Below are 17,522 nucleotides of genomic sequence, written 5' to 3' on the forward strand. Positions count from 1 at the left end.
ATTTTGTAATGGGATGAGGATCTAATGCAGTGAATCTTGATGTCCAGGAAATGTGAGTTCAAATTCTAGATGTCATGCTCCAAGTCCGTTATACCTAATTCTAAATTCTCCTTCTTGCTGAGCCATGGCTTCCTCACCTGGTCGTGGGAAACAGAATCTGGGACATGGGTCCTCAGGAAATCTATCTGAGCTAGTGAAGGTGGGGAAAGAGCTCATGAGCTCTCCTGACAACAGGGCACTTCCAAAGCCACCTTCTGACCAAGTGACCTTCCATGTTTCCTCCTGCACACCCTAACAGGCTACCACTTTGAGCTAGTGTTTCCTCTTTCCTGCTTTGAAAGTCCTCATGGTCCTGCTAACAGGACCCACCTTCAGACATTCCTCAACTCTTATTCCTGTCCCTAAAGGAACCACCATGTCTTTCCCGTGTCTTCAGCCTCAAGCCCTTCTCTTCCATCCTCAGTGCCAATGGCTGAGTTCTAGTCCCAGCTCTTTTACTTATACCCACGTGGCTTGGAAGAGTGGCGTGAATTTTCTGGGGATGTAACTCAAAGTCTACACAATATAGACAATGGCTTCTACTACTTAAACGGTTGTTGGGAGAAAGTGGTCACACGTGTGCAAACATAGAGAACCCACACAAGAAAGATGCTACTCTTGATTAGGTGTTGTTGTTGTTGTTGCTGTTACTAAAATCCTCTTCAGGTCATCTTTTCTAGTGAGGTAGCATTACAGCCATGATGTTTAAGACATTTGCTAGCTAGACATTGAAACCTCACACCCCAACAAACCTTACATCATTGGTTAACTTAATGTTACGATAGTCACTCAACTGCATTCAACCAAGGAATACAACCATTATGTCGCTAAGGGATTCAAAAGAGCAGTGGGCAGCACTGAAAAACTACCTAAAGAAGCTATCCTTCCTCTAAAATTCCAATGACTAAGATCACCAGAATCCAATACCCCACCGGGCTGCAGTCATCCTTTCCCATCCTTCTCTCCACATTGCCGTTACATTGCCGTAATACGGGTTAACTGACCATTGTAGCAATCATAGCTTTAGTGTTTAACAGATGTATATTAGCTGTGTACAGCTTTATGGGTTTTCTACAACACAGTATCTAGTTAGGGCCAAGATGTTCAAAAGTCTTACCTGACAATCGTCTGAACCACTTGGGTTTCTTGTCCCATACAATGAAGAGGTAATACGCCGGGACCCCAGTCAAGGTGATAAGGAAGCCAACCCCGGTGCTAAACGGATCCGAGTAAAGGGAGAGGACAACCATGAAGAGGCAGGTGAAGGAGAATAATGCTGGGATGAACAGAGGCACCTGAAACACAGCCAAAGGAAAACAACTTCATGACAGTGCAAGACACTGGGGTGGAGGGCGTCGGTCATGTGACCGGGTCATCACAGAGCATGTGTTAGGTAGGTGTAGTTTCTTAACTTGTTTTCAGACATGTGAACCGAGTCTTGAGCTAGGAGAGTGTGCTTCCTGGCGAACGCCCTACTCAAATTTCATTACTACTGAAGTATCAATGTGATTTACATTTTTCATCTTAAAAGATTGCTTCTTCGATCCTCACAATTAGAACCTGCTTTCACACAGAGTCAAGAGCACCAGTGGCTTTGCTACGTGTTAAAACCTTTCCGTGAATATTGATTTCCTGTTGAGAGTCACAATGAGACTCAATGGGAATAGAGCAGGCCAACTCCTAGTCAGCAGCTAATAAAGATGCTGTAAGCAGGTGGCAATGAATACAATTAGAGGCAAATCCTGATAACATGACTGGCAGCGTTATCTGTGCTAAATCTAAAAAGCAAATAAATAGTGAGATCACACAGACCCATTGACATCTGAGACTGATGGCAGGGCTGCTCTCCAGCCTTCCTAAAGGAAACTGCAGGGAGAGTAAATGGTCCTCTCCTTAGTGCTAAGTGTTTCCTTTGGTATTTCATATTTCTTCAGAGCACTGGTTCTCAACCTTCCCAAGGCTGCAACCCTTTAATACAGTTTCTTATGTGATGATGCTGCCCAGCCCAATCATTGCTACTTCGTAACTGCAATTTTTATACTATTATGAATCATAATGTAAATATCTGTGTTTTCGATGGTCTTGTGTAACCCGGTGAAAGGGTCATTTGAACCCACAAAGGGGTTGCAGCCCAGTGATGGAGAATTGCCACGATAGAGTACACTGCCATGATGTTAACAAGTTACAATAAGGACTAAAATGCCTAATCCGTAAAGCAGCACCCACGGCTGAGTTTTTATCAATGAAGTATTCTTTCTTTCACAGCCCAGCTGTTTGCAACCATTTAGTATGAAGACAGGGGTATGCCACGCTCTGAACATACCCAAGCCATGCATGAAATCACAGTCTGAAGAGGATCTTTTAACACTTTCTGTTCTCAACAGATAAAATCGGTGACAAGTTCACTATATCATACTTTAAAATGCACATAGTTTCCCCCCAAGTAAAGTGGAACAGAAGGTTCTCCCTGCAAGAGTTAAATATTTTACTTTGCCGGACCCTGTGGCACCCAACCTCCCCATCGAGTTATGACAAAAAGAGGTCTAGGTATTAGAAGAGAGATTTATGTAAACCCATCAAGATGGCCGAGGTTACCTTGAAAGGACGATGCATATCTGGGCGTTTGTATCGAAGATAAATCAGCCCGGCGACTGCCAGGCCCATAAAAAGCCACCTGGCAAAACTGAGGAAATTCAGAAGACTGTAGAGGTCTCCGGAGAAGAGCATTATCATTGTCAGAGGATGCTGGGGGAGGAGGAGGAGGAGAGATACAGTAACCAAAGGGAACTAAGAGGGGACAGGTAATACAAACAATAACATCACCTCACACCACCAGTGTCCTGCCCAGTACTTATTTATAGTGCTAAGCTGTCACCCTGACCAAAGCCTAGGTTCCACAAACTTCTTTACCATATCCGTTCTTAGGCTGCAATGGAGCCTCCTTTGGAGGAGTCCGTCACTAGCCCCGCTTCAGTTGGGATTTTGTAAGAATGTGCTGTTTTGTTACTTTGTCAGTTCCTTCTTCTTTGGAAAGGAGACAGTGTATTTTCTGTTGGCTTGTTTTTGTGTGTAAGGGTGTCGTCTTCACACAGGTGCACATGCGTATAAATGCAGGGATGTTTGTAAATGCGCATGGAGGCCAGAAGACAATTTCTACCTTGTGAGATAGGGCCTCTCACTGGCCACGCAGGCTAGGCTGACCGGCCAGTGATCTCCAGGGAGCCTCCTGTCTCTGCCTCCCCAGTACTGAGATTATGAATGTAAGTCACCATACCAGCATTGGGTCTGAGGGACTAAACTCAAGTTCTCATGCTTGCCAAACTCGTAGCATGTACAGGTGTACCTTACCCAAGACATTGTATTTTCAAAGAATAAGAAGAAAACATGTCCAATCACTCAAAATCATCCAGAATCAATTAGTAAGTTGCCAATCATAAATATTAAATGCAGATAACTGGGAAAATCTAAGGAAGCTCTGAAGTGATTTCTGAAGTGCTCCTGGGACCCACACACAAGTGACAACCGTGTGAAGGTAAATCTCTTGGCTCCCTAATGCACAACATTGACCTTTTCCTACTCCGGGTCAACTGTCCCCTTGTGATAACTGCTTGTGAGCCTCAGGACCAGGGAAGAATAAACAGAGAAAGAGGATGTCAGAGCAGGAATCTGCAGCTGAAAAAGCCAAGGACAGCATGAAGGATAGCAGAGGCTTCACACGAAAGCCCTCTTTATGGAACAGCACATCCTGTTCCCACAAATGACGTTAGCTTCCAGATTGTGCACAGAGTGCGTATGTTCAAAAGAAATTTCAAGGAAACATTCTGAAACAAATTAAATGCATGGAGAAGAAAAAAAAATGCTCAATGCATCCTAGGGAGCTCTTGACAGCAGATTCTGGTTAAGAAAAAATGTTACTAAAATCAGAGGAGGGAAAAAAATGACTGTAGCATTGCCCAAGGGTATTTGAGAGCTCTTACACCTTTAACAGCCTTTTGTGTCCCACATTTGACAAATATCACCCCAGCCTAGAGAATTCCCCTGCTTCAATCTACATTTAGGGTTTTCCTTTTTTTCCTTAAGGTTTGCTCTCACAGGCCTCCTGGAGAAACATTTGGCTGTTTATGTCTTATCTATGCTTTAAATTACGTTGTATGAGAGGGACCAGGAGAGGGCCACAGATCATTTTTGCACAGTCTGCTTTCAGCTGAACTCTGAGACCAGAATTTAGATTGTATCCTTGCGGTTTTTCCTTTTCTTTCCTTTGAGGCTCTCCGCCAAGGAGAGAAACCATAGCCTTCATTTCCCTTCATACCTTACAAATTTCTGCAAAGGTGAAGCAGAAGTGAGGTGGGTCATATCCCAGGGCATCCGGTACACATCAAAAGCACGGAGTCAAAGCAAGCCAAGGCAAACATCTCTGGCCTCCCAAACACGACACACTGAGCACCAACCCAGTGGTGAATCAGGATGTCTGTTCCATCCCCTCCTTCCTAACCATTGTGTGAGGTTATATCTGCATGTCCTTGTTAATATGCATTACCAAAACAATAACAGCTGGCAGAGGAGTGTGCTTGTGGACGTGAATCATGGAGAGGATTTCCGGAAGGTGCCCTTCTCGAGATGCAACATAGAATAACCTGCAGGGAGAAGAAGGGTGAAGTTGACTACAGAATCAATCATTCAAATGGAGCAGTTCTTAAATCCCCAAAGCAACATGGATGCATCGTCCTCATGCTAGGCGTCTTGGCATTTCTCCTCTGGTCATTTGGGTTGTGCTTTGAAGACAAGGGGAAGATCTCATCCTAAGTCTCATTTCAGGACCTACAGAGTCTGGGAAATACCTTATATTGCTCTGAGGAAAAACAATAGAAATATTGCACTGAGTAGAGTTCTTCTTATATAGGAGTAGCTGGTGGCAAATTCAGTGCTAGATTGCTAGTGTCAGTCCAAAGTAGCACACATGCATTGCACATGTACACATATGTACATGCATGCAATGTTAACCTCTCTCTAAATTGTAACATAAATAGGCAAAAAAAGATTTTGGTACCAACGAACTAAGAAAAAGGGTTACAGATGGCAGGGTGGTGATTTCTGCTTTCGACTTTACTGTTTTCCGTGGCACCTTCACAAAAACAAAAGACTTTATCGCTAGAAATAAAGGCCATTATAAAACCCTGAAGACAGACTCTTCAAAAAAAAAAAAAAATGCAGCATGCCCTGCTCAGAGTGGGCTATGTGTAGACACGCAGCGCCCTCTACTGGACAGAATGAAACATGCTTCACCGGAATCTACTAGGAACTCGCATATCCCTTTAAAAACAACAGGTTCGGAGGAACTATTGCTTTTCTCTTTAAAAGTTATCCTTATCACATCCAATCTCTAAAACAGAAATGTGTTTCTGAAAATACATGAACTCGCTCACCTGGAGACAGCAAACACACCACCGTTCATGGAGCCGAAGCAGGAGAGGGCAACAAAGATCGGGACTGCTAATGAGAATTTTCCCAGCAGCCGCTCAGAGAAGGTCTGAGGAAGGAAAGAACGGAGCAAATTAATGCTTTCCCCGAAAGTGGAATAAAATGAAACAATTTAGGCCAAACTTGCTCTTTGACTTTCCATTAGCCTGGTGCTACGTGAATGTTTTATAATCCTTCTTTTTCGTTAGGGTCAAACTGACTCCCAAGACAATCATCAGAAGCGGGCACCATGGCATTGCTGTCTCAGACCTGTGGGCAAAGGTCTAAACAGTCGCCTTCTCTGTCCCTCCAAAGCAACGAGCCGTTTACAGACTCTTTATCAACTATCGCCTCTGGTAAGAGGAAGGGGCTTAGATAGGAAATTCTACTTTAAGGACAGAAATTGCTCTGCACAATCCCAAAAAGCCACCTTTGTATGAGGAGCACTAGACGTACACTCGTGAGTGTGACAGGTACTGGCCCACCTTGATGCTGGAGGATAAATCAGAACAATAGACAAGTTGACTATTTCATCATATGAGTGAGCCAGTCTGAAGGTTCTTTACCCGAGTCAGACCAGACCAGCTGAACCAGTTTATGGAGTCAGCCCTCCCCGACCCTAGGAGGGTGTCATTTCCTACCAGGGTTTCCTGTAAAATGCTAGAACACAACTCCAATCCTGACAAGTGACACAAAGCATAAACAAATGGTAGACAAAGTTCTAAGATTTTCTCCTAGGCACTCCTGCACATTTGTATAAAGGATGCTTTTTTTTTTTTTTTTTTTTGGTTATTACAGGATTTTTTTCTTCCCATTGTCCTTGATGCAGCTGGTGCTATGCAATTAACAGACCCCATTATGCTCTCCACAAATTAGGGCTGCCCTTTGCCTAGAAACGTGAGGCAACCGACCAGACACCCGGAAGCTTTGTACATTTCAAGGCAGTGGACAAAGCCCTTTTCATACTGTGACCTCAGATACAGGTTCGCACCACAGGAGGTAGCCATTCTCCGTGGGTGTTGCTGATAGGAAGTGATACTGTGTTAAAAGGAATTGCGTTTGGTGGATGGGAGTGTCTCTGGGTGTTTTTAAGTTTTCACCTTCCTGGCTTCCAGTTAATGAGTGCATTCTTTCTTCCCAGTTAAAATGTCTGAGCAAACACGAGTGAAAAGAAAAAGCAGTCTCATAACATGATCTTTGGACACGAATATAGTTCCAGTGTGAAATAATTTTGTGGAAAATCTTTGGAATTAGGGGGTTACAATGCACAGTCATCTCCAAGTGTTGCTGGAACATCTCTTTGTAACATCTCTTTAACATTTAATTGCCTACCTGTTCCCAAATTTATAAAAACCACCACAACACCACTATTCCAAGTCATGCTACAAATGGATGAATAGACATGGTCCTCCTGAAATTTCTAGAAAAATAATTTGGGGAGAGGATTCAAGTCAACATTTGAAAAGTTGATAACCAGAAATGAGAAGAGTGGATTATACTTTGCATATCAAAACTTGCCTTGATTTGCATTCAGAAACTCCGCCTGTCCTTAGAAACATGTTGGGAAAATACTCCCTCCTTGTAGGAAAGCCTTTTTAGGCAGCTTTATATAAAAATGCCTTTTAGGAGAATTAAAAAAAAAATAACAAAGAGCTCTCAGGGTAGAGTTAGCAGAATCTAAGTAGGGTACACTTTAAATCTTCAAAATATTATCATTCAGGTCAAGAAAAGATGACTAACTTCAAAACACTTTCTCCTGTAGGGAGCCATGATAAAGCAGAGTCCATCCTCGACTCATTAGCCTAAATTCTAACTTTGGGAACTGTAATGTTGACTTACCACCGCCACAGCGCTGGACTGCAACAGCTCCTCGGCGCTAATGGTTGTAAAATAGGCCACATTTGTCAGGACATAGCCAACTGTGATGATGGCCATAGAGATGCAGATTGCAAGGGGGATGGTTCTGAAATACACAAAGACATCGGGTCTGGGTCATCTCTCACATTTTCTGCTACCAAAGAATACAGAAGACTAGTTCCAGGGACTGATGTTGGCATATGGAAGAAAGAACATTTTATCAGAACAAAGTACCTTTGCAATATAATGAGATCCATGGGGGTAGGCATTCTGTATAACTTGTCTATTGCTCTATCCCCAAATATATAGGTCTACCCCATTCTTTACCCCATGAATGTTACTGCACTGCCGTGCTTTCCTCGAAATCACCAGGGAAGGCTTGTTAAAGCACGGGCCACTGAGCCCATCCCTGGGTTTCTGATTTAATGAGATCAGCACCTCTCCTGTGCCCCCATGTGATCCTGATGCTGTTGACCCGAGGACCACACGCCTTTCCACCATGAATCCACCACGCCGGCTGGACAGCTTTTTAAAGGGAGCCCTCCAAAGCATCTTTCGCACTCAGGGTTTTCCCGTGGGGCGGCTTGTGGTGCAAACAAATGAGCGCAGAGTTTTGGAGGCAGGAGGGTGGTGGGCTGTATCTGCCTTCGTAAAACGGCGACGGTAATAAGAATTGTGTACGTAAGAGAAGCGTTCACAGTAATGGCTGTGCATGGCCCTGCTGTGAGTTCAAAGGACTCTCAAGATAGCGACCATCTAATAAAGCAGCCGTGCAGATAATCCCATGAAATTAGAGGTGACATGCTGTGAAGTATGAACGACTGGACAGTGCTGACACTGTGCGGCCTCAAGAAGTACCCAGCACAAATGCAATCTTATGTCTTCATTTAATGCACTGGGAAAGCCAGGAAGCTAGTGACCCTCATAATTTGATTCCATGTTACCGATACACATTACTTGCTTAACATAATCGCCTCTGCAGACCCTTTCCAGTTCAGGCAACTTAAACCTTCAACTCCCTGCACAAAAGCTGGCCATTTTTTTTTCCTGTAAAGCCATCCTGCTTCTCAGCCCTCATAGAGGCTTCACCCTGCAGGGTGCCACTAATGAAGACCTCAATATAATTTCTTCCGAGATGAAAATTCCATACAGAATCGGGAGGGGAGAGGCATGACCAACCTCACTTGCCAAGCTAGATGTGTTTAACACACTAAGTCCTAGCTCATTATACTGACCGGCCATATCTCCTGCTGAGAACAGGCTAAACCAGCTAGTCAGCAACTGCCATTCATTAAGGCTGCTTGCAGCCTGACACTTGCCCTGATCCCCAAAGCCTTCAGCCCTGACCTCTAAATCCTGGCATCAGAACATGAAAGTACCAGATGTTCTCCATCCCCGGTGTGAAGAGGGTCCTGTGGAATTCCTCCCTTGAGCACCATAACAGATTCTGCTAGCCATAATTGATATGTGCTAAATTCAAATCAAAAAGGAAAAAGTCACCGAGCCAATGAAATACAAGGCAGTGAAGCAATTAAAGATGGATTCTATGGCTCTGGAACGGATAGCAATGCAGAGGGGTAAGAAGGGGGGAGTGAGGATTCCCCTGCCTAGCCGTTCACTGAATTATCTTGAACTTGGGATCTTTCAGCTTGCAAAGTAGCCCCACCTGGAGAGTACACACTCTCTGTAAAGGCAGACGGACGTACAGAGAAGGGGAGAAACAGACCCTCCACTCTTTCCAAGCACATGGTTGATTAAGGTATGTCCAGGTTCTATATTAATAACAACTGAATTGACCTTGCTCAGTGTAGCGAGATGACTAACTCATGCAAGAAAAGGAAATGAGGTCACACTACGTAATTCTGAAAAATAACAGAGAAATGCATGTGAAACTCGGGAATGTGGTCCTCCAGCATGGAACTCAGCCTCCTTCCCTGGCACCTTGAAGCCAGGCCCCTCTGCTCTTCTTGGTAGGAGTGTGTCTCAGTGGGGCTTTCAGTACCCTAGCAGAGAGCGGGCTTAACTTTCTCACTTAACCACTACCAAACAGAGCAGCAGCAGGTTCAGCCATTGGGCTGCTCCCACCCACCCTACCCCACCCCTACCCCCACCCACCCCAATATTCTATTAAGCATTTTACATATCCACCCCCACTTTATCCTTGGAAATAGCTGAAAACCTAAGAACTATTTTATTTATGAAGAAATGGAGTCTTTGAGGTTTGAGTAACTGTCCAAGGATATACCCAGCTGGTAAGTGGAAGCCAGAATTCTGCTGTGTGCACGACCCAACTTAAAATCAGAGCATTTTAACCCTGAAGTATGTATGGCTTCCTCGGCTCTCCTAATGCTCATACACATTAAACTGTAGAATATTAAGCTGAAAAGGCCTTATCAAGAGTACATTTCTCACAGGTTTGCTATAAAGGGAGGGGAAATATTTAGAGATTGTTTATCATGTTTCTATAGAACACGATTGGTAATGCCAGGAGAATGTTCTCAGGTACTTCCTGTTTTTATGAAACAGGTCAGCTGTTGTTAGTTAGTTAGTTAGCTAGCTAGTTAGTTAGCTAGTTAAAAGGAAAATGTTCACTTACTGGGTTTCTCCAGATGTGTTTGTATATAAAAGGGAGAAGCATCAACATACAACAGCAAATAATTTGTAATGAGTTATTAAGAAAAATGCTTTGGAGCCAAACGTGCTAGGTAGCTCTTTGGGGCAGGGCGGGGGTGGGGGGGCAACCAAAGGCACCTGAACTAAGAGTACAAAGGGTCAAAGGTTATATTGTGGAGCACAATAAAGCATGATTCTCTCTAAATAGATCAAACGAAGTCACGGGATCTGGAGACATCGTGGAAACAGAGCCACCAGCATTACCAACTGCCCTCGGGTTCCTTCCCACTTTGTGGGAAGAGGTGGGGGTGGCGCAGACTTTGTGGTTGCCTGGTCATAAATAGCATCCTTCACAAAGGCGAGCAGCTGACCTGATCAGTGCTGGGCACCATGTGGTTAAGTCCTGGTTACAAGTATCAAAGCACAAGAACCACTGGGTGAGCCGATAAAAGCTATTAGGCCACGTCAGAGCGATCTTCCTGGAGGCTTTAGATGCAGAGGGCAGATAAGCATGTTTAGAAACCCAAGAGGAAGGCCAGCAGCACAGGAAAGAAAATTGATTAGAGGAAGGAGAGGAGAGGCCGTGGGTATATCAAAGCTTCTAAATTACTGCGAATTGGCCATCTGTCCTAAACACGCATCAGAAGCTTTAGCTTCGTGGTAAGTATGAACAGCGCACACCTGTAACCCCTCCGCTTTCTCGGGATGTTTGACCGTGTTTGTTATGATGAACAAAACACGAGCTGACTGAGAAGAATTCCTTCATCCTCAAGAGCCTTCCACCATCACGTATGCTTTTTCCGATTAATACGCAATAAGTACGTGTATCTGATATTTTTAGTAGTTGAAAGTTATCTTTATAAACATCTTTCCACTGCTCAATTTAAATTGGCATCTCTAACCAGGCTGGCACACTCAGAAGAGTATTTCATTCTTTGAGGCTACCAACCTGGAACTCTGAAAGGCCTCTCAGGAGATCCTTTCCATTTCTTGTGGTTATGGGTAATGGCTCACTTTTCAAAAATGATGGGTAGAGATCCGTCTTTTAGAAATCTGTGTAGCCTCTACCCTGCCCCTCACCCCCACAAAGACCACTGATATCGAAATGAAGGCATGGCATTTCAGATCTATGTGGAATGATACATAAAAATAAATAAAATTCTCAACTATATGTTTAAGTAGGAGTTAACTTCTATATTCTTCTGGACAGAGAAGCCAAGGCCCACAGAGGTCAGTTGCACAGACCAAGGTCACAGAAGCGGTGAGTGGAGAGCTGCAAGCCAAACCCAGCCCTCTCAATACTTCAAACTCCCAGAAAGTCTATCGCAATGGTATCTGGTATCTGGACTGTTTAGGGATGACTTTTGTTTCAACTTTGAGAACTGCAGGGCCCTGGTAAACCCATGGATACACAGTTCATATAAGTGATATGTTATCAGACCAACGGTCACACTACACATCATCATGTTTGTGTCTGTAACTACAAACCAGCAGCCACCGCACACAAAGAAGCTCGTAGGTGTGTTGTGGTTAAGCACCAGAGAGACCGTTTCCAGGAGTTCAATTTAACCAGAAGCTACTGCTGTAAAATCAGAATGAGCAAACCCCACTTGACACTCCAGCCATCCAAGAAAAACATCAAAGTTAAGGGAATTTTGCTACTCAGATAACCAGAGTAGTGTCCTGGTCATCTAAATTGAGGATGGTCCAAGGCTGTTTCATAACATGGACAAAATCTTCCAAGACCGTTATGAATCAAGTGAGGACCTAGAACTCAATGACCTCGAAGGATGTGCTCTTCTGTTTGAGATGTGTAACTGGACATGGTGACAAACAATTCAGTTATTTAAAAACAAACAAAGCAAAACAAACAAACAAAAACCCCACCCACCTACTCCCCTATGCTATGGAACCTCCTAAGTGGTTCATGTTTCAACTTTCAATTTAGAATGCATTAATATTTCAATGTATAAATTTGGCATTAATGAAAAGAAAGAAAAAAAACCATCATGAATGATCAAAAAGAGCAAAAGAATGGCAAACATTGGAAACTAGTGTTTCCCAAGGATATTTTAGTCTGCTGAGAAAACAGGGGAGGGAGAGACTTTGCTCTTATGTAATTGAAATTCAGCCATGGTCCGTTTCAATATAAAGTATTTATAATCATATTAAATACCTTCCAATTCTAACTATTTATTTTAGAGACATACTTGTTTCAGATTTTCTCTATAGTGACCCTGCAGGGACTTTGAAAGATTTATATAAGGTTTTTTTTCCCCACAGATTTGACCGAGAAATAGTACAAACATCATTACCCCTGTCATTTAGATTCCCCAACTTTTTGTAGAGTTAACATTTATTTTATATTCACTGCTATGAGTTTTTTTAATTCTTCAGACTTGGGTCATGCATGGCCAATGAAATGTTAATAAGCTTAAACAGCTTACCACGTGTTTCATATTCATGATTCTATGTGCACATGTTACTCACACATTCTGAGTCTTAGTCATAGCAATATCTTAAGCAACTTCTGGACGTTAGACTGCCTACTGTGGCTATGTACTCCCTCACACTCTCACCAGTGGGGCAATCATAACTGTCATCGCCAATTTTCCAATGTTTGAGTTCATATGCATCTATTTTTTTCAGTGATTTTTTTTGCTTCATTAACATTTAGTGTAGTGTGGCTGCATCTCTAGTTACCCATTAAGCATGGGGATGGGTTATTAAAAGGTACAAAAGAAATACATTTGAGTAGATGTAGCAAGCAACTGAGAAGGTGCTATTTGACAGTGGAAGAAAAACAACAACAAAAACTTATCAAGAAGAAAAAAAATACCAGATGAACCTGTTTATGTTCTTAAAGGATTCATGTTCATGCCTAATGACCATTCTGGAGCCCAGCTGAACATGTCAACACAAGAAGCACATTGTGACAAAAGAGCAGACAATGAACCCACTGAGTTCAAGCCTATCTGTCCCCCACTTCTTGTGGAGCATAGCACGACTATGGGTGGCTGTGCTGAGACACTCCCAAGCCAGGCATTGTCTCATCTAAGCCTCACTTTTTGTTCTCTGAACCCATGCACAAAGAAGTCCATAAACAGAAGGAGAAGACAAAGGAACCTGGAAAGGAGACCTGAGAATTAACAGGTAAGGATTAAGACTGGAAGGCCACAAGTGGCTCAGGAGAAGTACACATATTGGAATTCGTAAGTAATGGGGGCACAGAAAGAGGCCAAAGGAAAAGAGCTAAAAACGATCAAGTTTTCCCCCAAACCTCACAGAACAAATGAAGGAGAACGCAAATGTATGACTCAGGAATACAGGGTACTAAGCCATCACAAACATAAATATAAGCATTTTATCCTGTAAATACTTTATTTCTTGTCCTACTCCCAGAATAAATTCATGACTAAATAAAATTATACAGCAAAATGTAGCGTGAGCATAAATTTTCATTTGCTTCCACTTTATACAACCCCAAAAACTTTGCATTATGTGCATCTCATTTTTCCTCATTTTCTGAAGATTTAGTGTGTGTCCTCTGGATACATTATAGTTATCTATATTTATCCTGAACAAACACAAGCATATTTTGGGCAAGCTCTAGTTTATAAAGACAAAACTGGCTTTAAATTAAATGCTTGCAATTAAATCATAGGAGGAGATATCTTAATAATAATAAATTAAGTTCCACAGTAGTGGCTAGTTCTTATTTTTGCTATGATGTACATATAATATTTCTCTTAAAATTCCATTAGTCTCCTCATGATTTCAGCCAAAGTGCATTGAGGTTTCAGTGAACCACTTTTTACAATGGTGTTACTGGAAGTCAAATTTATGGACAAGGCATGGAACTACACACTAGCTTGTGTTCCTCTTTCAAAACTGCATTATTCCTGGGAAGTAGGCAGTCAGAAGAGAGCCCCCAGGCTTCCTCATGTGTAGGAAGGAATGTGACTAATTTTTAACATCGGGGTTTGAGTGGATGAGTGAGTTAGAAGCTGAGGTGACTCTCTGACCTAGCTGAGAACTACTCAAGAGTTCTATGTTACTTGATGCTCTGCCACTGTAATGGACCCCCCCACCCCCAGAGAATCAGTATTTGAAGAGATGAACACCTTCTGTCTCACTGTTTCAGAGACTTCTTGGTATAATCACCTGACCCCGTTGCTTGAGACTGTGGCAAGGCAGCCCTTCATGGATGGAGTGTGTAATGGGATAAATCCTTTCCTCTCACGTCACGGCCAAAAAGCAAAACGGAGGTAAAAGAAGGAAACAAGGTTCCACAATCTCCCGTGAAGGTAAACGTTCATTGACCTAAAGACCTTCAGGGTGCCTGTGTGTAGAGGTTTCCTCCCAGATAAAGAACTCCAGTGAGACTAGGAAAGCTCTAAGAGGAGATGAAAACTCTATCCTAAAGGAAAGCTCATTACAACTCGGAAATAAAACAACTCAACAACTTTAGGAAGTCCTTCCCCTTACATTTGGTAAGGACTGCTGAAAGACAATCCCAGGCATATCCAGCTGCCTAAAAGAGAGAGAGAGAGAGAGAGAGAGAGAGAGAGAGAGAGAGAGAGAGAGAGCGAGCAGCTGAGCAGCCTGGAAGAACCGACCAGCCTATTGAGCCACACCGCAGACTGTGCAATGTGTTCCAGGCTCCCAGCCTCTGAAAACTCTGTGATAGGTTTTGGTGCCACAGTAGTCTTTGAGTCATTTCTGCTCCTATTAGTTACTCCCTACCCATATTCTTATAAGTCGCCTCAATACATTTATTGGTTCATCAAGTTGGACTCTGGGGATATCCTTACTTCAGCTTAATGTCTGTTCCCTCCATTGTTCACTTCTCGCCAGGAATAGTGTCAAACAATAAGGCCGCACCTCTTAATCATTATATATCACCTCCTAATATGACCACACTTGGACCAAGTCTTAATTTCCTGCTCCTTGGTGGGGCATAGGGGGAATATTTATCCAGGAGATTGCAGCAAGACAATATATTGAGGAAATCCTACCATGGGAAGAAATCTGAATTGCAGAATTAACATAGAGAAAAACCTACCAGGGAGCCAGACATACCCAAAATGGAATGTTGTAAAATTTAAAAAGTAACCTTTTGGTGGTTTAAAGACAACCTGTAAGCTGACTGTTAGCTCAACAAGCATTAAACTTAAATAATCAAAGCATAAAGGACTTCCTTTGTATGGATTTATTTCTCTATATTTATAGATTTTAATTAGGTTAGATAACTAGAAAATGTGACCTCATTAAGTAATGTTGTACAATACATCATTTAGTTTAACAACAGATGAGCAAATGACATAAAAATCTCAGTGGTCTAAATGACAATGTCAAATAAAAACGGATATTTGTCTGATCAAGTTAAGACAGAGAAAATAAATCATTATCCAAAGTTCCCAGGAATAGCAAAGGCACATCTTATTGTTTGTGATTTCATAGCATTACACATTATCTTGAACTCCCGAGAAATGCCAACAATCTAACAAAGAGAAAAACACAATTACCCACTTTTATTCTCAACGATGCAAAATTAAATAAACTCCAGTGCTAAAAGCAAGGTGGTGTATGCTGATTCTACTCACTGCTGGGTGGTATATGCAAATTGGTGGCAAAATTCTGTCAGGCTGAAATGTACATTTAGTAGAAACTGACAATGTGTCACACAAATAAACTAGGCCAATCACATATCTGACAAACAATGAGAAATGGGGCAGATAAACATGTAGCCTTTCGATTTTGACAAACAAGCTATTGCTTCTGTCTCCAAACTTGGTTCCAATATCTCTGACCAATAACATGAGATCAAATTAACAACCTTTTAAATTTTCATATCTGATATGCAAATAGACAACTAGTTTTCAAATTGGATCACTAGGAATCAGAATAGAAGGCTGACAGTGGACAGTGGTGGAACACGGAGTCACTTCAAGCAGTTACATCTTCTTTCCTTGTTTTAATGCAGAATCATCTTGTTTAAAAAAATGATGTGATCCAGAATTTTTAAGAAATTTTAAAATTGTGGCCCAAGAAAATTTCTTTATGCCTCAGTTAACATTTTGTGTTTAACTGTCACTTTCTAACATACAGTTTAAAATATTAATTTGTTTTTAAAGTGACTGTATATGAATAATTACATAATCTGTATATTTCTGGCCCTATAAAGTTGAAGATAATTTTAATAGTATAGTAACTGAGGAAAAATAATCATAGTAGATAAAGCTAATCTTAGCACAAAAAGAATAAAGTGGACAAAGTAACCAATAGCCATGGCCTAGCTTTAGACAAGGTGGCAAATCCCCCGTGGCAGTGCACATGACATAGCAGTTCAGGGAAAGGAGGTAAAGAGAAAAAATAGAGTTGATGGGCTAAGCACCCTGCCAGTCTGGAAAGATAATATGTCATTGTCAAGCAAGTAAGGATGGAGACTCCTAGCTAGACCAGTTGACGGCTGCCTGAAAAGGTCACAGAGGCCCACAGAATGACAGAGCCTGGTCACACCCTCCCTCTCCTCTTCTCAAGCTGTCATGCTATCCAGATTCATATTCCCAGAGAAGTAGAATGCTACTGTCTTTTATCATTCAGGAGAAAAGAAAAACATTTTGGAAACCATGAAGTCATCTTATATATACTAATATATACTAATGTCTTTTCCTAGACCACAGTTTTACAGGCAAACCCCTCTCTGAAGGAACACTATACCAAGACAAAGACACTGACTGATGGCTCAGCGACACATGACCCAAGGGAAACAGAAGGGATGCATACAACCATTGATCCTTCATGTCCCTTTCTTCTGTAATTTCCCCCAGCTCCTTCCCCACATCTCTGGAACTAGAAATTTCTATACATCCAAGGCCAAGTATAACTAACTTTATGCTTCTGTATGTGTGTGTTTGTGAGTGTTTGTACACATGTATATGGATGACTACATGTGTGTTCATTTGTATGCAGGGATCAGATGGCAATATTAGATAGGCATCATCCACCTTTTGTTTAATATGGGGTCTCTCTTAGCCTGGGACTTCTCCGAGTATGCAGCCAACTGTCAGAGGTCTGTCTGTCTCTCCCCATCTAAAAGAACACACCACTATCCTATTTGTTTGACTAATTGGTTTGTTGGTTGAATTTTTTTATTTGTTTGTGTGGTTGGTTGGTTGGTTGGTTGGTTGGTTGGTTGGTTGGTTGATTGATTGTTTGGTCAATTTGACAAATACACACTAGAGTTATCTGCAAAGGTGGATGCCAATCAAGAAAACATCCTTGTTATATTGCCTGTAGACAAACTTGTGAGAGCATTTTATCAATTGCTGAATGATATGGGAGGACCTAGACAGTTGTGGGTAATTCCACCCCTAAGCATGTGGTCCAGTGATATATAAGAAGCTGCATGGTATTGGCATAAAAACAGAAATGTTGATCAATGAGGTGGAATCGAAGACCAAGAAATAAACCCACACACCTGTAGACATTTGATTTTTTTTAACAAAGAAGCCAAAACCATATAATGAAAAAGAAAGCATCTTTAACAG

At 42.1% G+C, this 17,522-nt stretch overlaps 1 protein-coding gene across 51 annotated transcripts in view; it reads right to left on the reverse strand.

The window, feature by feature from the left end:
- Slc7a11 (solute carrier family 7 member 11) overlaps window positions 1-17,522 on the reverse strand; it is a 219,643-nt gene that overhangs the window by 156,973 nt on the left and 45,148 nt on the right. For all 51 annotated transcript variants that reach the window (XM_087622600.1, XM_087622599.1, XM_087622510.1 and 48 more), the window contains 5 exon segments: window positions 7,339-7,462; window positions 5,466-5,569; window positions 4,580-4,676; window positions 2,635-2,784; window positions 1,157-1,334 (listed from right to left, as the gene is read on the reverse strand). In XM_087622600.1, coding sequence (XP_087478726.1) covers window positions 1,157-1,334; window positions 2,635-2,784; window positions 4,580-4,676; window positions 5,466-5,569; window positions 7,339-7,462 — 653 coding nt within the window.

Source organism: Rattus norvegicus, chromosome 2 (genome assembly GCF_021556685.1).
Source record: "Rattus norvegicus strain SHRSP/BbbUtx chromosome 2, alternate assembly SHRSP_T2T, whole genome shotgun sequence".
Classification (NCBI taxonomy): Eukaryota; Metazoa; Chordata; class Mammalia; order Rodentia; family Muridae; genus Rattus; species Rattus norvegicus.